This window comes from Neomonachus schauinslandi, chromosome 5, assembly GCF_002201575.2.
Source record: "Neomonachus schauinslandi chromosome 5, ASM220157v2, whole genome shotgun sequence".
Lineage (NCBI taxonomy): Eukaryota > Metazoa > Chordata > Mammalia > Carnivora > Phocidae > Neomonachus > Neomonachus schauinslandi.
Genome location: NC_058407.1, coordinates 121164398 through 121191521, shown reverse-complemented (window position 1 = coordinate 121191521; position 27124 = coordinate 121164398). Strand labels below are relative to the sequence as shown.

Sequence of the window (27124 nt, the reverse complement as noted above, 5' to 3'; positions counted from 1 at the left end):
AGAGTGCAGAAGTAAAGGGAGTCAACCCTGGAGCCACACTGCCTGGGTCTCAGCTCTTTGATGCTGGGAAGCATCTGAGCCTCAGTGACTTCATCTGTTAAAGGGGAGAGTGTGTGAACCAATACGATGGATAGAGCATGTCCCCACCTTGGCCTCTTTTTCTCTTTTTGGGTGATACTCTTTATTAACCAGACCATGTTTCTCCTGTAAGTTATTATTATTTTTAATTGAATTTGCAGATGTTTATTGCAATGTCTTTTTGGAGAAAAGAAGTAACACACATTTATTCAGCACAACCTTGTGAAATGCATTTTTCTATTCTTCCTCCCTCCCTGAGGACCAAAGCACGAACTGCTCCACTGTAATGAAATCTTTCTTGCAATAGTTGGGTGCCAAGTTTAACATTTATTAATGGTCTCCTTTCAGTAGAGGCAGCAGTTGACCATTTTCTTTCCATTATTGTTACCAAGACTGACAGGAGAAAAGCAATCTGACCTCACTGTGTATTCATAAACTCAGAGAAGGAATTATGCCTCAAGTCTGCTCAATTATTCTGTTTTGTGTTGGTCTGGGGGGGCCTTCCTAGTATTGGGGCATAGTATCAGAGTGATTAATATTTATAACAATGTCTAAAAATAAGGACAGAAAGCATGGAAAGAGACAAAACTAAATTCACGTAGATGACCAAGGAAGAGAAAAGATGACTTAGGACAACCCGGGTCTTTTCTGTGGATGCTGACATGGGTGAGAGAAAACTCTGTCAAAGTTGAGGTGGTTTCTAAGTCAGTGAGAGGAAGATGAATATCATAGGATTTCACTCATATGTGGAATCTGAGAAACAAAACGAACGAGCAAAAGGCAAAGGAAAAAAAAGAGAGAGAGAGACAAGCCAAGAAACAGACTTTAACTACAGAGAGCAGTGTTGTTGGTCACTGGAGGGGAGGAGAGTGGGGGGCTGGGGGAAATAGGTGATGGGGGTTAAGGAGGGCATTTGTGGCGATGAGCAGAGGGCGATATATGGAATTAAAATAAAAACTTAAAAAAAAGTTGAAATGGCTTCAGTTGGCTTTTTTTTTTTTTTAAGGGAATCTGTTTATGGGTTGTATTCTCTTGACTCTTCTGAGTTTTACTTGTTTTCTGGCTTTCTGGAAGCCACAGGACAGAACACAGGTTACTTTTTACCTGCCTTCGGCAGCTGCCTGGAGGAAAGGGGTGATGCTGGTGGAACAGCAGCTCCAGCTCCAGCTGCAGAAAATGCTTTCCTAATCAGCCAGTGCTATGACTGTGTCCCTCAGGAGCATAGACAAGCACTAAGAGATTCCGCGGCCCAGTGCCCCTCAGATACGTCTTTGAGTCTTATCCAACCTTCCGGAATTTTAGTCAGCAAATTTTAACTGAAATCTGGACAAGAATGATTTCACTAATGAGATTTGTAGTATTTCCTGCTTGTCTTTAAGTCAAAAATATCATGCTTTGGGGGGGAAAAAAAGCCTAAAGGGGGACTTCATAAAGTGAAACAGAACTTTGGTTTTTGGAAGGAAGATATTCATGACTTTCAGGATTTATTGGGATGTAGTGGGGAAGAATCTAGAAAATAATGGTGTGAGTGAAGGATTGTGATCTATACTCCCTTTGGGGAAATATGCCACTAAAATAAAAAATACATACCCATAAATAGTTATCCTTTTAAAATAAGATTTATTCTATATGAGGATTGTGAGCAGTGTAAATATTTTTTTAGCGAAATTAGTCAATCAGAGAAAGACATGTATCATATGATCTCACTGATATAAGGAGTTGTTAATCTCAGGAAACAAACTGAGGGTTGCTGGAGTGGTGGGGGGTGGGAGGGATGGGGTGGCTGGGTGACAGACATTGGGGAGGGTATGTGCTATGGTGAGCGCTGTGAATTGTGTAAGACTGTTGAATCACAGACCTGTACCTCTGAAACAAATAATACATTATATGTTAAAAAAAAAAAAAGAAGATAGTAGGAAGGGAGAAATGAAGGGGGGGAAATCGGAGGGGGAGACGAACCATGAGAGACTATGGACTCTGAGAAACAAACTGAGGGTTCTAGAGGGGAGGGGGGCGGAGGGATGGGTTAGCCTGGTGATGGGTATTAAGGAGGGCACACATTGAATGGAGCACTGGGTGTTATACGCGAACAATGAATCATGGAACACTACATCAAAAATAATTAATTAATTAATTTTTTAAAAAAGGTGTAAACTGTTTTTATGACCCGGATCCATTTAGCTGTCATTTGTTGATCAGCTGCTGTGTGCCAGACACTGGGCTTTGTTTCTAAAGCTCACACCAACCTCCTAAATGAATACTATTGTCTCCGCTTTATAGATGAAATAACAGGGAGAACCTAGAAACTTGCCTCATGCCTCCTGTTCAGAAAATAGTTGGATTGGAACTGAGCACTGTCTTTCTATTTCATTCTGCCTGGGTCCCAACCACTCACTGGTGGTCCCCAAAGCACTAAAGAGAACCCTTAATTTAGGTGTCAGCTGCTCCTTGTTCTGGTGAACTTAGTCTTAAACCTGCAATCTGATTCACCCTTGTCTGCAGGGCTTAGTGTCTGCCCAGCAGCAACTTCTTACATCATTCACGATGATTGCATCATCTCACTTCTGTTTCTACCCCAAAATGTTGGGAAGCTATTTAATCCTCAGTTCCTGAATCAGAGTTATAACTACATATGTGCAGGATTAGGATTTAGAGAACTGAAATAAGATGTAAGAAGTGAAAGTTGGCTTGCTACCTTGATTGTTTTTGGTGTTGGCTGGAAAATGAATTGGATCACAATGCAGAAGAGGTGAAAGCAAAGGCTAATGTTGGACCTGAGTACATCTTCTATTATAAGTATGTTCGAAAGTAGGTGCATAACTGTTTCAGATAATACATGCAGAAAAATCAAGAATTGAAAAGTTCAGCGTGTGGAATTGATATTTTGTGTGGTAATGCTAAAAAAAAAAACAACTCTTGGTCTCTCTATGCATTACAAAAGCACAGTAGAGAAAGAAATTTGTGGATGATGCTCATTTGCTTTAAGTGATGATATATTTAACATAAAATTTGAATTTTGTTTCTAATCCTACTTTTTGCCAACTCTGATTCAACATAGAGTACTACTACTACTACTAATACTAATAACAACTTATATTTATTGGGCACAGATTATGTGTTAGGCCCTGGTTTAAGAAGTATTTATTAATTCAGTTCTTCAAAACAAGCCTAGAAGTACCTACGGCAGACTCGGGATGTCAGGGGATAGATAAGTCCTTTAAGAAGCTATCATCTTTGCTTTGCTATGCCAAACACAGTAATTTAAGCAATCTCTGACAAAAATCTACTTTAATTCTTCCTATAGTCAGTGAATTGCTTATAGTTCTGAAAACTTATAAATGCTTATTTTCTTAACCAATAATTTTTTTTAAAATACAAGAGTATTTGAACTGGGGGAAGAGCTATATTTAGCATTTGTGAAATGCTACTTTCAGCATCATTTTCTCTAGTATACCCCTCTGTAAGTATAGAGATTATTATTCAGGGGACTCCAACTTTAAATTATCTATGAAAAAAAATCATTCGGTGTTCAATAGTATTTAACAGAGTAATTACTAATGTAAAATGTAGTGTCAGTATGATACTGATCCCAGAATGACATTTCTAAGGCACAGACTGGTAGACAAGTGTTTCCTCTTGACACATTATAAATTACCTATTACATAAATGAGATAGGACAGAACTTTTTAGTTGATTTCTTTAATTTATCCTAAAGTGACTGAAGTAATAATACAGTACTCACATACTTTTAATAACTATATGTAAAAAATAATAAACTAAAAGGTAACCATTGATAAGATAATTATAAAATTAATTTCATATGAATGATTTTTTATCACATTATTATTTTTTCAAATGAATGCAGTCATACTTGGTGATGCTCATCCCAGAAATTTAAGACTAAAGAAATACAAAGACTTACCCTTTTGATAATTTCATCTCCTTGGTAGAGTTTACAATAAGCATTTCTGTTTTTTGGTAAGATTTCAACTTCGGAGAACGAAAAGCTGAGTCTTCACATGTGTTAGGAGTGAGTTCTGGCTATTGTTTGGAGAGGAATGCCATGTATCAGAAATAGCTGTCTCACTGGGGAGGGTATGTGCTATGGTGAGCACTGTGAATTGTGTGACTGTTGAATCACAGACCTGTACCCCTGAAACAAATAATACATTATATGTTAAAAAAAAAAAAAGATAGTAGGAAGGGTAAAATGAAGGGGGGGAATTCGGAGGGGGAGATGAACCATGAGAGACTATGGACTCTGAAAAACAAACTGAGGGTTCTAGAGGGGAGGGGGAGGGGGGGATGGGTTAGCCTGGTGATGGGTATTAAAGAGGGCATGTACTGAATGGGGCACTGGGTGTTATACGCAAACAATGAATCATGGAACACTACATCAAAAACTAATGATGTAATGTATGGGGATTAACATAACATAATAAAAAAAATATCTATTGGCAAAGGAAAAAAGAAAGAAAGAACTGTCTCATTCATTGTTGTTTATATAAAGGTGCTCTAACATTTAAAGTTATCTAGAAAGGGTACTATGGTAATAACTCACAGGCAAAATTAATTTAAACAGGGATTGAATCCACTGGAGAAACCACATTGAACCCTGGGTTTCAATCCTGATCTGCTGATCCTCTGCCTCTCCCCATGTTTCTTAATCTCTCTGTCTTTAGTTTCTTCCTCTGTAAAATGAAGAGATTGGACTAGATACCTCCCAAGGTACAGAAAGTACCTGTCTGTAAGAACTGTGCTAACTCAAACATTTTTTCTAGAACATTTACAAAAATGAGTGAATCGGAATTAATTTTCACTGATTTTTACATTCCAGTATTTAATTTCATCCCATTATTATTTTATTACTTTATTTAAAGAAATCACACAATAGGGTTTACTTTTCAGTAAGTAATTCCAGTATTATTAAGTATCAACCTACTTAATCAATATCAACCTAATCAATATCCTCAAGTGGATATTTGGACCACCCTTTGCAAGTGCCTCTCTGCCAGATGCTGAATAAACGGAGTGCAACATTCAGGCCACATGATCTCTAAGACCATCATCTGCACTTTAATGCAGGTGGGTGCAATAAATGTGAGATCTGATTATTTGGCACTGAGTCACTGGGGCCTCCATTCATTTGAATTGGTGACATGAATATGTGTATCCGTGAGCTAATGAAAAATTGGGGAAAATATTAGTGACTTTGAGATAGCTCAGTTGGTAACATGAGAACTATAGAGTCTGGGCTTTGATGTCACGAGACACCTTTCATAGTTTGTGAGGATTAAATGAATACATACAGTGCTCCTAATAGAGTAAGTGGCAATTCTCGCATTGACAAGAATACCAACTTAAATTTAGTATTTTATTGAAGACAAAGGATAGTTTTATTTTTTATGAACTCTTTTTTTAAATTATGTTCAATTAGCCAGCATATAGTACATCATTAGTTTTTGATGTAGTGTTCAATGATTCATTAGCTGCAGATAACGCCCAGTGCTCATCACCACACGTGCCCTCCTTAATACCCATCACCCAGTTACCCCGTCCCCCCCCACCCCCTGCCTTCTGTAACCCTCAATTTTGTTCCTGGAGTGCAGGGTCTCTCATGGTTTGTCTCCCTTTCTGATTTCTTCCCATTCAGTTTTCCCTTCCTTCCCCTGTGGTCCTCTTTTTAATCAACTAAAAACAATGTAGAAAGAACAGACAATCTGCGGTTTTTTAAAAGTATAGGTAGCAACAAATGAGAGTGTTTGACATCGGAAGATTGAGGTCCCTGTGGCTTGTTTATTTATTTGTTTATTTATTTAATTATTTAATTATGTTAATCAGCATACATTACATCATTAGTTTTTGATGTAGTGTTCCATGGTTCATTGTGTGCATATAACACCCAGTGCTCCATTCAGTACGTGCCCTCTTTAATACCCATCACCAGGCTAACCCATCCCCCCACCCCCCTCCCCTCTAGAACCCTCAGTTTGTTTCTCAGAGTCCATGGTCTCTCATGTGTTTTTATTCTACATGAACCTCCACCAACCCCCACGCCTAACCGCAGAGAGTTTGAAACATTGTAACTATGATTTATGAAGTGCCTAAACAAAGTGTTGTTCATGTTAGCCAAAGAATTTTGCTTTGACTTTAAGCAAAATATTAATGAAAAGAAAAATTGATTTTTAAAAAATGTCATGAAATACAATTGTTAGACTAAGTTCTGGAATGTAAGGTTAGGTAAGAATTTGTGAGAATGATAGATTGAAATGTTTATTAAACTTTTTTGTGATAGAAAACTTTGAATTTTTTTTATAATAAATTTTTTTTAAAGATTTTATTTATTCATTTGAGACACAGAGATACAGAGAGAGAGAGAGCATGAGCAGGGAGAGAGGCAGAGGGAGAAGGAGAAGCAGGCTCCCCGCTGAGCAGGGAGCCCGATGCGGGGCTCGATCCCAGGACGCTAGGATCATGACCTGAACTGAAGGCAGATGCTTAACCATCTGAGCCACCCAGGCGCCCCCATAATAAATCTTATTTGTACTCTAGGGGTGCCTGGGTGGTTCAGTTGGTTAAGCGTCTGACTCTTGATTTCTGCTCAGGTCATGGTCTCAGGGTCATGTGATGGAGCCAGGCATCAGGCTCTGCGCTTAGCATGGAGTCTGCTTGTCCCTCTCTCTCTGCCCGTCCCCCTGCTCACTTGTGCGCTCTCAAATAAATAAAATCTTAAAAAATCTTTTTGTACTCTAAAAGTAAGTAAAAATATTATTTGATGATAGAGTCTTATCCAAATTAAAACACACTGATACCATCCAGTAGGAATATTCCAAGATGATGGGGTTGAAGCCTGGTCATATCTGGGCTAGAAGTTTAGCAAGAATCTTACTAGATCTTACTAAAAATCTTACTTAGACTCTCACCGCTGTTTCTTTATCTGCCAATGGAGGTAGTAGTTGTACTTAACCTCCAGAGAATCCAAGAAGTGTTAGGCATGGTTTTTTTTATTACTTCCCTCTTATACATTTTGATCCAACCACTTAATTCTGAATTCGATTCTATTGTCTTTTCCAAATGTCAGTTTCGTTTTTTTTTGTTTGTTTTTGCTTTTGTTCCATAGGATTAACCAGTTCCTTGACCTCAGGACTCTGGATTGGTCTTAACAGCCTGAGTTTCAACAGTGGATGGCAATGGAGTGGTGGCAGTCCATTCAGATATTTGAACTGGTTACCAGGTAGGGTCCAGCTTGTCTGTGGCTAAATACATCTAGTTTTAATTTGTCTGGATACCATAAAGATCTTCATCATCTCGCATGGGGAGCTCAAAGAAAAGAATTGGGAGACTTTACCAAATATAGTCCATTTCTCACGTTGCTTTGAAATCTGCCAACTGGATTTGCATATACTAAAACCATAAGGTTATACCTGCTTCCCAGGTTGGGGATTTGTCCGGCAGGATTATCACACAAATCAATACAGGACTCTGTTAAAGCACATATTCTCTGAGTACCCTTGATTTGCTAGCTATTATATTCAAAATCAATTTTTTGAATTTTATAATGTTCCAGTTGAAAGTGCTTATACATAATATGTATACTTATGAGATATATATACTGTATAATGCTATATAGTATATTCAAAGATTTTATATATATTTATTTATATTTACACATACACAAACTATGAATTTAAGTGAATATGAATTATTTGGGGCTGGACAGTTTCTCATTATCTTGAGCCCTGAGATATTTGCGATATTTTTATCATTGTTATAATGACCTTAACATCATTTTCTCCTGTTGTTAATCTAATATAGTTGGATTAAAATAGTATTTTAAATACAAATGATAATATTCCATGCTAGCATCATAATTCATTAGTACTTTTGTTGGCAATTTGTGGTTTAATTTTAAAAAAATACAGTTGGGGATGATTAAGCCTTCAACATCTTTCTAATTTTTTGGAGGACAGAAAATGCTCTGAACTAATTATGTCTACATTGTCATAGCATACAGGTAACAGAACATAAAGGAGGCTAAATAATAAATGTGTTTCACATATACAGCAGTTATTCAGAGAAAACAAAAAGACCAATGATGACAAAAAACTTTTACCTTATTCACAAATGCCAACGATTAGAAGCTGCTTGAGGCACTCTATAGAGTGTGATTCAGAACTCCCCACCCCCATTTCCAACCCACCCCATACTAATGTTGGTTTATTAGCAAAGAGTACAATAATTATTGATTACTAATGTCTGCATGGGTGTGGAAAAGGATGGGTCACATTTTCATTTACTAGTTCTGCTATGAGCAAATACTGATGTAGTGTTTCTTCATATGGTCTGACTTCCTTCTTAAAAGCCACTGAATGGTTTTTGCATTTGGCTTAGGAAATTAAACTCTTTTCTATGTTACTAATTTATGGTATTTAAAGAAATGAAAGCTTTGAAAATAAGAAAGAGAGAGAAAGGATAAAGAAAGAAAGGAAGGAAGGAAGAAAGCAAGAATATTCAGAATAGATGCTAAAACACAAGAGGGAAACTTTAGAGGATATATTTTAGCTTAAATTGATGTGCTTTTACTATGAAATTCCACTTCCACTGCATTCCTTCAATGCATAGTTACAGGGCTGTCACTAGAATCAGCTCTGGTTTCCTCTGCCAAATGGAAACTAAACATTACTACAAGGGAATATAAGATGTCCTTCTCATGAGTGAGGATTTGATTTGTCTGCTTACTCACTCAGTCAGATTAAGTTGGAGAATGCCAGTTGGACTCCATCAGATCATTAGATAATAATGATCATTTTTTAAAGGAACTAAAGTTTATTCTTTGCTGCTGAATTATTGCACGTTTGGCAAGTCACTTTATTTATTATGCAATTTTGGAGTAATTATTGTAATATTTAATTACTTGCATTCCAAGAGTTCAGTGAGAAAACTGGGGGGTTAACTTCAGTGAATGTGAGGAATGAAATTGGAATATTGATGAGAAAGGAAAAGAAATGTCCTCCCTTATTAAACCAAATTGCTGAGAAGTAAGTAAGAGGTGCAAGGTTAAATCACTTCTGAAATAATATGAGAGTTTCTTCAAATGAAAATCAGAAATCTTGTGGAATATTAGAAGCTGTTATTGCATGAAACATTTGATTAAGCATTCAACTGAGTACTTACCAAGTAATGCATCTATTAAAATACATTCACATTTGAAGTGAGGTTATTTTACACAAATGCTGTAGAAGTGTGAATTCAAATAACTTTGGTAGCTATTTAAAGACAACTAATTGATATATTAAAGTCCTTATCACTAACAATGTTTTTCGTTGTGTACTCTTCCACAACTTTAAAAAAATGTTGACAAAAGCTTTATGGAGCAGGTGATATGATTCCCATCTAGCAGGAAGGCAAAGTGAGGTCCAGGGCCAGGTTATATACATGTCAGAGATCACAAAACAGAGTTGTTAACAAAATGTGGCTTATCACCCTGTCTTCAGGTGAGAGATGGAGCTAGTTTTCCATGTATCCATTGCATTCCCAAAGTTGACTTTTTCTGGTTCTTTTATCAATTTTCAGCAAGATATGGGATGAAGGGTTAGTACTTAAAAATCTTCAGTAGGCTGGGTTGAAAATCTTGAGGAAGTCTGACTTTGGGCTGGACTTTATCAGCATTTCCCATGTCATGTTGCTTCTGAAGCTCCCCTTCCTTGTCTTTGTCCTCTTTGCTGTCTTCCTCTTCCGTCTCCTCTCTTTAGTTGGAGAAAGTTTTCCCATGTTCAGAAATTCTCTGGTTTGCTCCACACGGTTAGCCTTACTTAGCTTTTTGGTAGGTATTTACAGTGCTTAATATGGCTGGTTTGGAACATCATGTGTTGTGCATTTTGTTATACATAACAAAACCCAATGTGAAGATTTTTCAAGATTATAAGGCCTAGCTTTATTGTTGATATTGTGAAAAAAGTTATTTCAAAGAAGTAAACTTGTATAATCAACATTTTAGACATCGGAATGATCCAAAGACAAGAAAAGAAATAGATGCCCAACGCATCTTTTGCTCTGCAGTCAGTAAAGATTTATTGGTGAATGTGAAGCCAGAGACAGAATGGGATTCATTAAATCCCAAGGATGAAGCCGTGAGGTTGTGGGGACTATCTGCTTGTAATACCTGTAATAATCCCACTTTGATTTTTCCTTTTCCCCAAAGGAAGTCCATCAACAGAACCTGGAAAAAGCTGTGTGTCACTAAATCCTGGGAAAAATGCTAAATGGGAAAATCTGGAATGTGTTCAGAAACTAGGCTATATTTGTAAGAAGGGCAACACAACTTTGAATTCTTTTGTGATTCCCTCCGGTAAGCGATCTATCTGATCTGAAGTGTAGAAGATATTATAATTGAAAGAAAATTGCAGCCTAGCATAACTGTGTGAAATGACAGGTTTTGTTGATAATTTATGGAGTAAACTTAATGATATTCCTACGGAATTTCTTTTTGTTGGCTATTAGTAATGGTCACTAACATTTCCTGAGTGTGCCGTAGTGTTCAGACATGTTCAAAGCCTTTGGAATAACATAAATAAGAATTCTATCCTCATAGCAGCCCTATGAGCAAAGCATTATTATTCATGCATTCTCGATGAGGAAGAGGAAATTCAGAGGATATATAAAACTTGCACATGTGATGAAACTGGAATCCAAGCTAGGAAATAAATACCTGCAAAGGATGTTTTTATTATATTCTTGCTATTTAAGGATACATCTGGGCTCTGGTGCCATAAGTTAGCATCCTCAATGGAAGTCTTCACAGAAATGGGATAAAACATCCAAAAAGTACTAACTGAATTTTATATATAGGCTAGACTCTGGGCAAAGAATTCAATTATGGTCTCTCTCATAATTTTATAAAAGAAATAAGTTACTAACACAAGAATGCACCCCTTTTTTTCAAATTGACAAAAAACAAACAACCTACACTTTTTTCTCTATCAGCTGTTTTAATACTCTAAAGGGATGTATGTATGTAGGTATGTATTCTGCTTGAGAAATCTAACAGTGTAGCATTCTTGACTTTTCTCCCTGACTTTTAAAGTCAGTAAAATTGACTTTAAAATATGATTGACATGGCTGGAAATTCAAAAGGTACAAAATGGTAGAAAATAATAATATTTTCCTTCTACTTCTTAACCTCTAAACCCAGTTCTCCTCCCTGATAAATAACTGTTTCTGGATGTTTATCCTTATCTGGTTATTCTATAAATATATAAACAAATATGTTTATGATCATTTCTGTCTGTTTTATACAAATGGCAGCATACAACATGTATCTTCTTCACTTTTTTCAGATAAAAAATTTGGACATCTTTCCATACGGTACATAAATAGCTTCTTGGTTTATTTTTATGGCCACATGATAGCCATTATAGAGAGAGACCATGTATACTTTTTGACCAGTCACCTATTAACGGACATTCAATTTACTTCCAATTTTTTATTATTATCCTACCATGAATAACTTTATACATGTCATTTCATGCGTGTGATCATTCCTAGGAGTGGTGTTGCCAGACCAAAGAGTAGATGTGTTTGCAGTTTTAATAGAGACAGATACAGTCAAGATCTCCAATGTGTACAGACGAGGGTCCTGGTTCTTGGGTTCGATGATATTTACAAAGGCACCATTATGACTGTAAGCATGTGTCTAGGAGACCTCAATCATTTTGTACTTCATCTCCTCTATTCCTCCCATAGAGAAATAGTATAATTCTTTCTCCTTGGGAAAGCTCATAGAATTCTCCTTCAGAAGATTTGGAATTGCCACTTAGGGGAAGAGGAGAATGGTTTTGTTTGTTTGTTTGTTTGTTTGTTTTAATAGCTTCCCTGGTACAGGAAGCAGAATTCTGGAACTTGGCCCTGTTACTTAACCCCCAGTTTTGGATTCCTCATCTATAAAGGGAAATATTAATACCTGTTTTTCCTGTGAAAATTTGTTCATACATTCAGTAAATTAGCATAATTTCTCTACTATGCCCCACCTTGTTTCACTTCCTAACCTTCACTTGACATGGGGTTTTGAATTTCTCTGTATTTCCTGGATGAATCATTCTGTCTTATCTATAAACTCAAACCAGAGCTTGGAAAAGCCAATGAGAGTTAAAATTATGCAGCACGCATGATTGGTGACCCCCTGGGGCAAGAGTTCTCTTTTACCCTGGTGGTCCCTGCAATGCTACCTCACTCATCAAAATTCCTAGGTTCTAGAACCTCACCATCCATTTCAGTAGCCACGTAACCACAAGTGGCTATTGAGAGCATGAAGTGGGGCTAGTTTGACCTGAGATGTGCTGTAAGTATAAATTACATATGGCAGTTTCAAGACTGCCCAAGCAAACAAGTAAAATACCTCGTCATTTCTTTTTTATTGATTACATGTTGAAATGATAATATTTTAGAGCAAGCAATCTTTTCTGGCTACCCCACGGACCTCCTTTTCTTTGGTTGTCTTCATGTTTTAAGATATTTTTAAAGGTTACCTGTCCAGTTTTTGAGGGTCTCAGCATTTGCTGACATTATTTTCAGTGTCCTGGGTAGCAAAATCAAAATATCCCACCAGAGGGCTCCAGAGCTATACTAACTTTTTTTTTTTTTTCCCCCTAACACGGCAGTAATAAAATATCTAAATTGTATTGAAGGGCTAGAATTTTTTAAGCATGTGTATTTTTTCTGTGACAATAATGCAGTGTTTGGTCATCATGGGTGACTGTTTACTTCCATGACTACTGTAAACAGAATCTTAGACTCAAAGATGTGGCAGGCAGTCCTGGTCTGTAAGGAAAAATGGCTTTAAGGGATTCATTAAATGAATAACAAACATTTACTGTATTGAGCATTTGCTAAGCAGCACATGTGAGAACATTCACTACCAAACAAATGTATAAATTAACATTCATTTGGTAATATGGTCCCTCTTTAAGCAAGGTACATTGCTAAATTGCAGTTTGAAAGAGTATCTGTAAATGGTGATGATAAGCTGCTGCACATCAAATGTATTTTCTTGACCGACATTCATTACACCTGCCACGTGCCGGGCCCCATGTCAGTTCTAGCATATACAAGGGTGAATAACGGGAGTTTCTGCCTTCAAACATCTTTCCCTTCCCTTTCCCCAGCTCGTTACTATTACAGTTCATTTTTGCAATATGAAATCAAGGTTTATGAAATTGGACCATAACTCTTAGTAGCCCTAGTTAGGATGTTGGCCGCTATTACTCACTGACTTAAATAATAATTGTGTGGTGTTTGTAATTTAGAGTAACATTATTGCAAATGTTTTCTAGTTCAGAAGGACACAGTGAGGATGGGTAGCTTCCTATTAGTATTATTTATCAATATTATTGAAATGTTTTTACATGTATGGGTACTTTGGTTCCTGTGATGTGACTTGCCCAAGACCATGGAACTTGTGGCAAATTCAGAAGACTTCTGGCTCTAAATCCCTGCAGTCACCACAGTATCATACGCCATCTTGCAGAAGCAAGCCAGAGGTGGCCAGCTCATGCTATTCCGGTTTCTGTAGCTCCTTGGTGGCCCTTGTGTCCCCACCTCATTTATGTTTTGTGAATATATATGCCAGAAAGGAAAAATAAATATTACCTTTAAATACTTATAACTATCATTTTGTATACTGAATGATAGAAAATTTTAATTTTAGAAAGTCTTCCCTTTTAAATGTTTTCCAAACTCTTTTTTCTCTAGAAAGCGATGTGCCTACTAACTGTCCAAGTCAGTGGTGGCCATATGCAGGTCACTGCTACAAGATTCACAGAGAGGAGAAGAAAATCCAAAGAGATGCCTTGACTGCATGTCGGAAGGAAGGTGGTGATCTAGCTAGTATCCACAGCATCGAGGAATTTGATTTTATCATCTCCCAACTGGGATATGGTGAGAAACCTGACAGCAGTAATATGCTTGCCTCTCCCCCACTCTCCACCCATCTCTGGAAAATTTAATCATAATGTTAATTTTAATTTAATAATTTAAAATTAATGAGATCATTTAATACATGTAATAAATATTAATCATGCATAAAAGTAAAAATTGTTTAGAAATTTAAAGAAATTTTTAAAAGATTTTATTTATTTATTTTAGAGAGAGAGAGAGAGAGCACGAGCAGGGGGGAGGGGCAGAGGGAGAGGGAGAATCCCAAACAGATTCTGGGCTAAGCACAGAGCCCAAAGCGGGGTTTGATCCTAGGACCCTGAGATCATGATGGGAGCTGAAATCAAGAGTCGAACACTGAACTGACTGACCCATCCAGGCACTCCGAAATTTAAAGAATTTTTTATCAAACAGATAATTTGACTTATTTTTCTTTTAATATGGAATCAATTGACAGTTTTAAAAATATTTTTCTCTATATAATCTGTATTCACAACATTCTACCTTAAATTTGTCAATAATATTTCATTTATTGGCAGTATTGATGCGTATGTATTTTCTTTTTTAATGCCCATATTTTCTCTCACCAGAAACATCTCTAAATGAACCATCTCATATTCTGGATTTTATTTTCTTTATTAACCTAGCCAGCACTGCTAGTGTTGAGCAGTGAAAGAAACAGAATATTTTATTGGGGTGGTTAAATGTTGGCCTCAAACTTTTGAAGAAATGTATGCCTCATGTGGTGCCTGGGTGGCTCAGTCAGTTAAGCATCTGCCTTCGGCTCAGGTCATGATCCGAGGGTCCTGGGATCGAGCCCCGCATCAGGCTCCTTGCTCAGCGGGGAGCCTGCTTCTCCCTCTCTCTCTGCCTGCAGCTCCCCCTGCTTGTGCACTCTCTCTCTCTCTCTCTGCCAAATAAATAAAATCTTTTTTTAAAAAAAAAGAAATGTATGCCTCAATTTTAGGTATGTAATTTAAAGATTATATAGAAAATGTACTAAACAAAATACTGTAAAGTTTTCAAAAATTGATTCTATCCAAAAGAAAAAAAAAAAAACCCAAAAACAAAACCAGGGAAAATTGGCTGGGAACACTCCTCCCGAAGAGGAGGCAGGCGAGGAGGCACAGAACGCTAACTGGTACTCAGGGGTACCTGCTGGTTAAATGATGATCATTTTCTGCGTCCCCCCACCGAGCCTGCTGTCTAGCTGCAGCTGTTCATTTCCAGCCGGCAAAACAAGAGGAAATGGATGGTGGCAATGGTGGGGACTGCTTCCTGACCCTTACTGCCTGAAAACTGATAGGAGTGGGGGCGCGGGGGAGGCGGGGAGGGAAGGGGAGGAAAAAAACCAGTTGACAAACAGACGGGAATTAGCAGAGTAGTCTCAGAGGGCAAATGCAAAGACCCCCAAAGACCTGTGCCAAATGGAATCCGTTCTCCTCTGTGTACTTCACTCCGTTTAATACGCCCTGATAATAGCCTGCGGCAGCCTGTAAACAATTTCTTGATATTCTCTATTTACCCATTCTGGAGAATTCAGACTAGATGATGATAATGTAAGCAGGACTGGTATGTCTGAATAATATCATGGCATACAAGTCATGATACTTATAGCAGGTAAAAAAGTTTGCAAAGGAATCACTGGCAAACAGATTAGTTAAGATGCCGTCCACCCGAAATGCAAATTTTTCTCTACTTTATATAACGTGATATAGGAATAGGAGAAGCTTATATGTTTATTGCTGTAGTTATTATATAGGGAAGTTGGCTGACAAAGGTGGCCTTTATTTATTTATTTTTTATTGAAGTATAATTGACGTACATTTTGTTAGTTTCAGGTATATAACATAATGATTCCACAATTGGGAAATGATCACCACAGTAAACCTACTTACCAATATTGACTATGGTCACCATGCTGCACATTACATCTCCATGACTTTTTAATTTTATCACTGGAAGTTTGTACCTCTTTTTTTTTCTAAGATTTTATTTATTTTTTTGAGAGAGAGACAAAAAGTGGGGGGAGGGGCAGAGGGACAAACAGACTCCCTGCTGAGTGGGGAGCCTGACGCCCAGGACCCAGAGATTGTGACCAGATACTTAACTGAGCCAGCCAGGTGCCGCTGAAGTTTGTACCTCTTGATCCCCTCACCCATCTCTCCCCAACAACCCCTCTCTCCATTACGTCTGGAAACCACAAATCTATTCTCTGTATCTATGAGTTTTGTTTTGTTTGTTCATTTGTTTTGCTTTTTAGATTTCACATATAAGTGAGATCAAGTGGTATTTGTTTCTCTCTGATTTATTTCACGTAACGTAATGCCCTCAAGGTCCATCCATGTCGTTGCAAATGGAAAGATTTTATTCTTTTTTATGGCTTTTTAGTATTCCAGTGTGTGCCTGTATGTGTGTGTGTGTGTGTGTGTGCACACATGGAATATGTATATGTCGTATCTTCTTTATTTATTCATCCATAGATAGACACCTAGTGTTTCTATATCTTGGCTATTGGAGCTAATGCTGCAGTGAACACTGGGGCGGGGGGGCAGCATATGTCTTTTTGAGTTAATGTTTGTTTTCTTTGGATAAATACCCAGAAGTGGAATTGCTGTATCATATGGTAGTCCTATTTTTAATTTGTTGAGGAACCTCCATACTGTTTTCCATAGTGGCTACACCAGTTTATACTCCTACTAACAGTGCACAAATGTTCCGTTTTCTCCACGTTGCTGCCAACACTTGTTATTTCTTGTCCTTTTGATAATAGTCATTCTGACAGGTGTTAGGTAATATCTCATTATGGTTTTGATTTGCATTTCCCTGATGATTGGTGGTTTTGAGCATCTTTTCATATGTCTTTTGGCCATATGGATGTACTCTCTGGGAAAATGTCTATTCATTTCCTCTGCCTATTTTTAAATCAGATTTTTTTGTTTTGTTTTGTTACTGACCTATATGAATTCTTTATATAGTTTAGATAAAAACCCTTAATGAATATATGGTTTGCAAATATCATCTTCCATTCAGTAGGATGCCTTTTTATTTGGTTGATGTTTTCCTTTTCTATGCAGAAGCTTTTTCATTTCATGTAGTCCCATTTGCTTTTTTTTGCTTTTGTTGCCATTGCCTTTTGAGTCAGATCCAAAAAAATACTGCCAAGACCAATGTCAAGGAGCTTAATGCTTAAGTTTTCTTCTAAGAGTTTTATGGTGTCCAGACTTATATTTAAGGCTTTATTTATTTTATTTTATTTTATTATTATGTTATCTTAATCACCATACATTACATCATTAGTTTTTGATGTAGTGTTCCATGATTCATTGTTTGTGCATAACACCCTGTATTCCATGCAGTATGTGCCCTCTTTAATACCCATCACCAGGCCCCCTATCCCCCCACCCCCTCCCCTCTAGAACCCTCAGTTGTTTCTCAAAGTCCATAGTCTCTCATGGTTCGTCTCCCCCTCCGATTTCCCCCCTTTCATTCTTCCCTTCCTGCTATCTTCTTCTTCTTCTTTTTTTTTTTTAACATATAATGTATTATTTGTTTCAGAGGTACAGGTCTGTGATTCAACAGTCTTACACAATTCACAGCACTCACCATAGCACATACCCTCCCCAGTGTCTATCACCCAGCCACCCCATCCCTCCCACCCACACCATTCCACCAACCCTCAGTTTGTTTCCTGAGATTAAGAAGTCCTCATATCAGTGAGGTCATATGATACATGTCTTTCTCTGATTGACTTATTTTGCTCAAAATAATACCTTCCAGTTCCATCCATGTCATTGCAAATGGCAAGATTTCATTCCTTTTGATGGCTGCATAATATTCCATTATATATGTATACCACCTCTTCTTTATCCATTCATCTGTCGATGGACATCTTGGCTCTTTCCATAGTTTGGCTATTGTGGACATTGATGCTATAAATATCGGGGTGCAGGTGCCCCTTCAGATCACTACATTTGTATCTTTGGGGTAAATACCCAGTAGTGCAATTGCTGGGTTGTAGGGTAGCTCTATTTTCAACTTTCAGAGGAAGCTCCATACTGTTTTCCAGAGCGGCTGCACCAGCTTGCATTCCCACCAACAGTGTAGGAGGGTTCCCCTTTCTCCGCATCCCCGCCAACATCTGTCGTTTCCTGGCTTGTTAATTTAGCCATTCTGCCTGGTGTGAGGTGGTATCTCATTGAGGTTTTGATTTGGATTTCCCTGATGCCGAGAGATGTTGAGCACTTTTTCATGTGTCCGTTGGCCATTTGGATGTCTTCTTTGGAAAAATGTCTGTTCATGTCTTCTGCCCATTTCTTGATTGGATCGTTTGTTCTTTGGGTGTTGAGTTTGAGAAGTTCTTTATAGATTTTGGATACTAGCCCTTTATCTGATATGTCATTTGCAAATATCTTCTCCCATTCTGTCGGTTGTCTTTTGGTTTTGTTGACTGTTTCTTTTGCTGTGCAAAAGCTTTCTATCTTGATGAAGTCCCAATAGTTCATTTTTGTATCCTTGCTTCCCTTGCCTTTGGCCATGTTTCTAGGAAGAAGTTGCTGCGGCTGAGGTTGAAGAGGTTGCTTCCTGTAGGATTTTGATGGACTTCTGTCTCACATTTAGGATTTTGATGGACTCCTGTCTCACATTTAGGTCTTTCAACTATTTTGAGTCTATTTTGGTGTGTTGTGTAAGGAAATGGTCCAGTTTCATTCTTCTGCATGTGGCTGTCCAATTTTCCCAACACCATTTGTTGAAGAGACTGTCTTTTTTCCATTGGACATTCTTTCCTCCTTTGTTGAAGATTAGTTGACCATAGAGTTGGGGGTCCATTTCTGGGCTCTCTATTCTGTTCCATTGATCTATGTGTCTGTTTTTGTGCCAGTACCATACTGTCTTGATGATGACAGCTTTGTAATAGAGTTTGAAGTCTGGGATTGTGATGCCACGAGCTTTGCTTTTCTTTTTCAACATTCGTCTGGCTATTCGGGGTCTTTTCTGGTTCCATACCAATTTTAAGATTATTTGCTCCATTTCTCTGAAAAAAGTGGATGGTATTTTGATGGGGATTGCATTGAATGTGTAGATTGCTCTAGGTAGCATTGAAATCTTCACAATATTTGTTCTTCCATGAGCATGGAACGTTTTTCCCTTTCTTTCATGAGTATTTTCTAGTTTTCTGAGTACAGATCCTTTGCTTCTTTGGTTAGATTTATTCCTAGGTATCTTATGGTTTTGGGTGCCATTTTAAATGGGATCGACTCCTTAATTTCTCTTTCTTCTGTCTTCTTGTTGGTGTATAGGAATGCCACTGATTTCTATGCATTGATTTTATAGCCTGCCACTTTACTGAATTCCTGTATGAGTTCTAGCAGTTTTGGGGTGGAGTCTTTTGGGTTTTCCACATAAAGTATCATATCATCTGCAAAGAGTGAGAGTTTGACTTCTTCTTTGCAGATTTGGATGCCTTTTATTTCTTTTTGTTGTCCGATTGCTGTGGCTAGGACTTCTAGTACTATGTTGAATAGCAGTGGTGATAGTGGACATCCCTGCCATGTTCCTGACCTTAGGGAGAAAGCTCTCAGTTTTTCCCCATTGAGAATGATATTTGCTATGGGTTTTTCATAGATGGCTTTTATGATGTTGAGGTATGTACCCTCTATCTCTGTACTCTGAAGAGTTTTGATCAGAAAAGGATGCTGTACTATGTCAAATGCTTTTTCTGCATCTATTGAGAGGATCATACGATTCTTGTTCTTTCTTTTATTAATGTATTGTATCACACTGATTGATTTGCAGATGTTGAACCAACCTTGCAGCCCAGGGATAAATCCCATTTGGTTGTGGTGAATAATCCTTTAATGTACTGTTGGATCCTACTGGCTAGTATTTTGGTGAGAATTTTTGCATCCATGTTCATCAAGGATATTGGTCTGTAATTCTCCTTTTTGATGGGGTCTTTGTCTGGTTTTGGGATCGAGGTAATGGTGGCTTCATAAGACGAGTTTGGAAGTTTTCCTTCCATTTCTATTTTTTGGAACAGTTTCAGAAGAATAGGTATTAATTCTTTAAATGTTTGGTAGAACTCCCCTGGGAAGCCATCTGGCCCTCGGCTCTTGTTTTTTGGGAGATTTTTGATGACTGCTTCAATTTCCTTAGTGGTTATAGGTCTGTTCAGGTTTTCTATTTCTTCCTGGTTCAGTTTTGGTAGTTGATACATCTCTAAGAAAGCATCCATTTCTTCCAGATTATCTAATTTGCTGGCATATAGCTGCTCATAATATGTTCTTATAATTGTTTGTATTTCTTTGGTGTTGGTTGTGATCTCTCCTCTTTCATTCATGATTTTATTTATTTGGGTCCTTTCTCTTCTCTTTTTGATAAGTCTGGCCAGGGGTTTATCAATCTTGTTAATTCTTTCAAAGAACCAGCTCCTAGTTTCATGGATCTGTTCTATTGTTCTTTTGGTTTCTATTTCATTGATTTCTGCTCTGATCTTTATTATTTCTCTTCTCCTGCTGGGTTTAGGCTTTATTTGCTGTTCTTTCTCCAGCTCCTTTAGGTGTAGGGTTAGGTTGTGTATTTGAGACCTTTCTTGTTTCTTGAGGAAGGCTTGTATTGCTATATACTTTCCTCTTAGGACTGCCTTTGCTGCATCCCAAAGATTTTGAACAGTTGTGTTTTCATTTTCATTTGTTACCATGAATTTTTTTAATTCTTCTTTAATTTCCTGGTTGACCCATTCATTCTTTAGTAGGATGCTCTTTAGCCTCCATGTATTTGAGTTCTTTCTGACTTTCCTCTTGTGATTGAGTTCTAGTTTCAAAGCATTGTGGTCTGAAAATATGCAGGGAATGATCCCAATCTTTTGGTACCGACTGAGACCTGATTTGTGACCTAGGATGTGATGTATTCTGGAGGATGTTCCATGGGCACTAGAGAAGAATGTGTATTCCGTTGCTTTAGGATGGAATCTTCTGAATATGTCTGTGAAGTCCATTTGGTCCAGTGTGTCATTTAAAGTCTTTATTTCCTTGTTGATCTTTTGCTTAGATGATCTGTCCATTTCAGTGAGGGGGGTGTTAAAGTCTCCCACTATTATTGTGTTGTTGTCAATGTGTTTCTTTGCTTTTGTTATTAATTGCCTTATATAATTGGCTGCTCCCATGTTAGGGGCATAGATATTTACAATTGTTTGATCTTCTTGTTGGATAGACCCTTTAAGTAGGATATAGTGTCCTTCCTCATCTCTTATTACAGTCTTTGGTTTAAAATCTAGTTTGTCTGATCTAAGGATTGCCACCCCAGCTTTCTTTTGGTGTCCATTAACATGGTAAATGGTTTTCCACCCCCTCACTTTCAATCTCTGGGGGTGTCTTTGGGTCTAAAATGAGTCTCTTGCAGACAGCATATCGATGGGTCTTGTTTTTTAATCCAATCTGATAGCCTGTGTCTTTTGATTGGGGCATTTAGCCCATTTACATTCAGGGGAACTATCAAAAGATATGAATTTAGTGTCATTGTATTGCCTGTAAGGTGACTGTTACTGTATATTGTCTGTGTTCCTTTCTGGTCTGTGTTGCTTTTAGGCTCTCTCTTTGCTTAGAGGACCCCTTTCAAGATTTCTTGTAGGGCTGGTTTTGTGTTTGCAAATTCCTTTAGTTTTTGTTTGTCCTGGAAGCTTTTTATCTCTCCTTCTATTTTCAATGACAGCCTAGCTGGATATAGTATTCTTGGCTGCATATTTTTCTCATTTAGTGCTCTGAATATATCCTGCCAGTCCTTTCTGGCCTGCCAGGTCTCTGTGGATAGGTCTGTTGCCAATCTAATGTTTCTACCATTGTAGGTTACATATGTCTTCTCCCGAGCTGCTTTCAGGATTTTCTCTTTGTCTCTGAGACTCGTAAGTTTTACTATTAGATGTCGGGGTGTTGACCTATTTTTATTGATTTTGAGAGGGGTTCTCTGTGCTTCCTGGATTTTGTGCCTGTTTCCTTCCCCAAATTAGGGAAGTTCTCTGCTATAATTTGCTCCATTATACCTTCTGCCCCTCTCTCTCTTTCTTCTTCTTCTGGGATCCCAATTATTTCTAATGTTGTTTCATCTTATGTTATCACTTATCTCTCAAATTCTGCCCTTGTGATCCAGTAGTTGTTTCTCTCTCTTTTTCTCAGCTGCTTTATTTTCCATCATTTGGTCTTCTATATCACTAATTCTCTCTTCTGCCTCATTTATCCTAGCAGTTAGAGCCTCCATTTTTTATTGCACCTCATCAGTAGTCTTTTTGATTTTGATTGGTTAGATTTTAGTTCTTTTATTTCTCCAGAAAGGGTTTCTCTAATATCTTCCATGCTTTTTTCAAGTCCAGCTAGTATCTTTAAATTCATCCTTCTGAACTCTAGTTCTGACATCTTACTAATGTCTGTATTGATTAGGTTCCTGGCAGTTGGTACTGCCTCTTGTTCTTTTTGTTGAGGTGATTTTTTCCATCTTGTCATTTTGTCCAGGGCCGAATAGATGAATGAGAGAACAAAATGCTAACAGGGTAACAACATCCCCAGAAAAATATACACTAAACAAATCAGAAGAGTCCTGAAACTGGGGGAAAAGAAAGGGAAAGAAAGAAAAAAGAAATAAAAAAGAAAAAGTTAAAAACAAACAAACAAAAAACCAAAAAAACCAGAGTATGATCAAATATGATCAGGCTGGTGTATAGATCAGTGCCACACTCTGGATTTTGGGCATATTTTGGTCTGTTAGAAGAAAGTGCCTCCCAAAATTTTAAAGAAAGAAAAACTTATATATGTACAAAACTAAGGGTTAATACAGTGAAGGGACGGAATATGACCGTAAAGATGAAAATTATAAAAGCTTTTATAAAAGGAATTGATAAGATAAGAAGTTGGTTGAAAAAAGAAAGAAGAGGATTTTAAAAAAATAAAGGGAGAGAATGTGATCAGGCAGGAGACTAGAACAAAGCCATATACTAGAGATTTAGGGTATATTTTGATCTATTAGAAGAAACTGTATCCCAAAATTTTAAAGAGATAACAACTCATACATATATACCAAAAATAAGGTTAACTACTATGAAGGGATGGAATATGACTCTAAAAATGAAAAGCTAAAAAGATTTTTTTAAAAAGGGATTGATAAGATGTTGGTTGAACAAGGGAAAAAGAAAAATTAAAAAAAAAAATTAACTTTGAAAGACTAAAGAATCATGGGGAAAAAGCCATGAATTATATGTGCAGTATTCCCCTAGTGCTGGCGTTCTGCCGTTCTCATTGATAGGTAAACTTGGTCTTGGCTGGCTGTTCTTGCTGATCTTCTGGGGGGGGGGAACCTTTTGCCATGGTTCCCAGACGTCGTTGCCGGAGGCAGAATTGCCCCTCCCTTGCCCTGTCCAGGCTAAGTAATCTGCTCGGGTTTGCTCTCAGGAGCTTTTGTTCCTTGCAAGCTTTCCGTGCAGCTTTGGAGGACGAGAGTGAAAATGGCGGCTCCCAATCTCCACCCTCGAGAAGCCGAGAACTCGGGGCCCCACTCCTCAGTGCATCCCCAGAGAAAAGCAGTCAGTCACTCCCATCTCCCTGGTCTCCGGCCGCACTCCATGCTCACCCGGCCTGTGATGGAGCATTTCTATCTCTGGCACATGACCCTGTCTCCAAACCCAGCAGATCCCTGCGCTCCTGCGCTGCTCCTCCCAGGGGAGGAAGGTGAGTCTCCCGGGATCTGCCGCTTGTTGGGTCCCTGCTGGAGGAGCAGTGGTCCGACTGTGCTGTGGATCACAGTTTATGGCAACACGGAGCTGAGAGTCCGCACCTCAGCTCTGTCTCTGCAGCCAGCTTCCCTGCTCCAATACCTGGGAGCTCTGCCACACTCAGGCACCCCGGTGTTCCTGTGACCCCGAGGGTCCTGAGACCACACTGTACCATGAGGGTTCCACCCCCTGCTTAGCCACTGGGGCGACGTCCCTCAGCAGAGCCGACTTCTAAAAGTTCCAATTTTGTGCTCTGCTGCTCGATCACTTGCCAGTAGTGACAGATGGAGGCCCCCTCCCCTACTGTCTATCCTCCCGAATATCGCCTCGGATTCACTTCTCCACACATCCTACCTTACAGAAAGTGGTCGCTTTTCTGTTCAGACAGTTGTTGCTATTCCTTTCTTTGATCTCCTGTTGAGTTCGTAGGTGTTCAGAATGGTTTGATCCCTATCTAGCTGAATTCCTGGGACCAGATGAAATCCAGGTCTCCTACTCCTCCACCATCTTGCTCCTCCTTAAGTCTTTATTTTTAATTAATTTGTGTGTATGGTATAAGATAGTGGTCCTGTTTTATTCTTTTGTAAGTGAATTCCAGTTTCCTAACACCATTTACTGAAGAGACTATCCTTACCTTCTTTGTTGTAGATTAATTGACCATATATGTGTGGGTTTATTTCTGGGCTCTCTATTCTGTTCCATTGATCGGTGTCTGCTTTTATGCCAATCCCATGCTATTTTGATTACTTTGGCTTTGTAATATAGTTTGAAATCTTGGAGTGTGATACCTTCAGCTTTGTTCTTTCTCAAGATTGCTTTGGCTATTTGGGATCTTTTGTGGTTCGATACAAATTTTAGGTTTGTTCTTTTCTGTGAAAAATGCTATTGATATTTTGATAGGGATTACATTGAATCTGTGTGTTGCTTTGGGTAACAGGGACACTTTTATAATATTAATTCTCCAATCCATGAGCATGGACTATCTTTCTCTTTATTTGTGTCTTCTTCAATTTCTTTCATCAATTCTTATAATTTTCAGTGTACAGATCTTTTACCTTCTTGGTTAAATTATTCCTAGGTATTTTATTCTTTTGATGCAATTGAAAATGGGATTGTTTTCTTAATTTCTCTTTCTTATAGTTCCTTGTTAGTGCATAAAAAGGCAACAGAGTTTTATATATGGATTTTGTATCCTGCAACTTTATTGAATTTCTTATTAGTTTTAACAGTTTTTTTTTTCTTTTTGGTGGAGTCTTTAGGGTTGTCTATAAAACCATATCATCTGCAAATAGTGAAAGTTTTATTTCTTCCTTTCTAACTTAGGTGCCTCTTATTTCTTATTCCTGCCTAAGCTCTGACTAGGACTTCCAATATTATGTTGAGTAAAAGTGGCAAAAGTGGTCATCCTTGTCTTTTTCATGTTCTTAAGGGAAAAGCTTTCAGCATTTGAGTATGTTAGTTGTGGGCTCACCATATATGGCCTTTATTATGTTAAGGTACATTCTGCCTATTCCCAATTGAGTGAGAGATTTTTCATAAATGGATATTGATTTTGTCAATTGCTTTTTCTGCTTCTATTGAGATGATAGTATGATTTATTTTTATTTTTATTTTTTTAGAGAGAGGGAGAGTAAGTGTGAGTAAGGGGGGGGGCAGGGAGAGACAGAATCTTAAGCAGATTCCATGCACAGGATGGAACCCAATGTGGGGCTCCATCTCACAACACTAAGATCATGACCTGAGCCAAAATCAAGAGTTGAACTCTTAACTGACTGAGCCACCCAGGTGCCCCAAGATGATAATGATTTTTTATTTTCATTTTGTTAATGTGGTGTATCACATTGATTGATTTGCATATATTGAACTATCTTTGCATCCTGAAATAAATCTTATTTGATCATGGTTTATGATCCTTTTAAGGCATTGTTAAATTCTGTTTGTTAACATTTTGTGAGGATTTTTGCATCTGTGTTCATCATGGATATTGGCCTATAATTTTCTTTCTTTCTTTCTTTCTTTTGTGATGTCTTTGCCTGGTTTTGGTATCAAGGTAATGCTGGACTCATAAAATGAGTTTGGGAGTTTTCCTTCTTCTTCAATTTTTTGGAAGAGTTGAGAAAAATAAGTTTCAGCTCTTCTTTGAATGTTTGGTAGAATTCACTGGTGAAACCATCTGATCCTGGACTTTTGTTTGTTGGGGGTTTTTTGATTACTGATGCATTCTCTTTACTAGTAATTGGTCTGTTCAGATTTTATATTTCTTCATGATCCAGTCTTGGAAGATTGTATATGTCTAGGAATTTATCCATTTCTTCTAGGTTGTCCAATTTGTAGGAATATAATTGTTCATAGTAGTCTCTTTTGATACTTTGTATTTCTTTGGTATCAGTTGTAATTTTTCCTCTTTCTTTTCTGTTTTTATTTATTTGCACCTTCTTTCTTTTTATCTGATTGAGTCTAGCTAAAGGTTTGTCAGTTTTGTGTATCTTTTCAAAGAACCAACTGTTAGTTTCATTGATCTTTTCATTGTCTTTTTCGTCTCTCTTTCATTTATTTTTGTTCTGATCTTTATTATATCCTTCCTTCTACTAACTTTGGGCTTCATTTGTTCTTCTTTTTCTAGTTCCTTTAGATATACAGTTAGATCATTTATTTGAGATTTTTCTTGTTTCTTGAGGTAGGCCTCTATAGCTATGAACTTCCCTCTTAGAATGTTTTTGCTGAATCACATGGATTTTGGTCTGTTTATTTACATTTCATTTCTCTGAAGATATTTTCTGATTTCTCCTTTGATTTTTTCATTGACTTCTTCATTGTTCAGTAGCATATTTTAAAATCTCAACTCATTTGTGATTTTTCCAGTTTTCTTTTTGTAGTTGATTTCTGGTTTCATACCATTGTGTTTGAAAAAGATGCTTGATATGATTTCAGTTTTCTTAAATTTATTGAGACTTATTTTGTGGCCTAGCATATGACCTATCTTGGAGAATATTCCTTGTGTCCTTGAGAAGAATGTATATTCAGCTGTTTGGGGAAGGACTGTTCTTTGTATGTAAATTACTTATCTCCATTTCCTTAAGTTTTTTTCTGGGGTTTTATCTTGGTTTTTTGTTTGTTTGTTTGTTTGTTTGAAACATATTCCTCTAGTTCCTCATTTTGTTTAACTCTCTGCGTTGGATTCTGTGGGTCAGATGAAACAGCTATCTTTCTCAGTCTTTTTTTTTTTTAAAGATTTTATTTATTTATTTGAGAGAGAATGAGATAGAGAGAGCATGAGAGGGGGGAGGGGCAGAGGGAGAAGCAGACTCCCCGCTGAGCAGGGAGCCCGATGCGGGACTCGATCCAGGGACTCCGGGATCA

The 27124-nt window shown here is 37.7% G+C and overlaps 1 protein-coding gene across 1 annotated transcript in view; it reads left to right on the top strand.

Annotated features, from left to right (window-relative positions):
• MRC1 (mannose receptor C-type 1) overlaps nt 1-27124 on the top strand; it is a gene marked incomplete at its 5' end in the record, with an annotated part of 96315 nt that overhangs the window by 10899 nt on the left and 58292 nt on the right. Inside the window, 3 exons of the mRNA XM_021696744.1 lie at nt 7199-7312; nt 10280-10426; nt 13825-14010. Coding sequence (XP_021552419.1) covers nt 7199-7312; nt 10280-10426; nt 13825-14010 — 447 coding nt within the window. The remainder of the gene's footprint in view (nt 1-7198; nt 7313-10279; nt 10427-13824; nt 14011-27124) is intronic.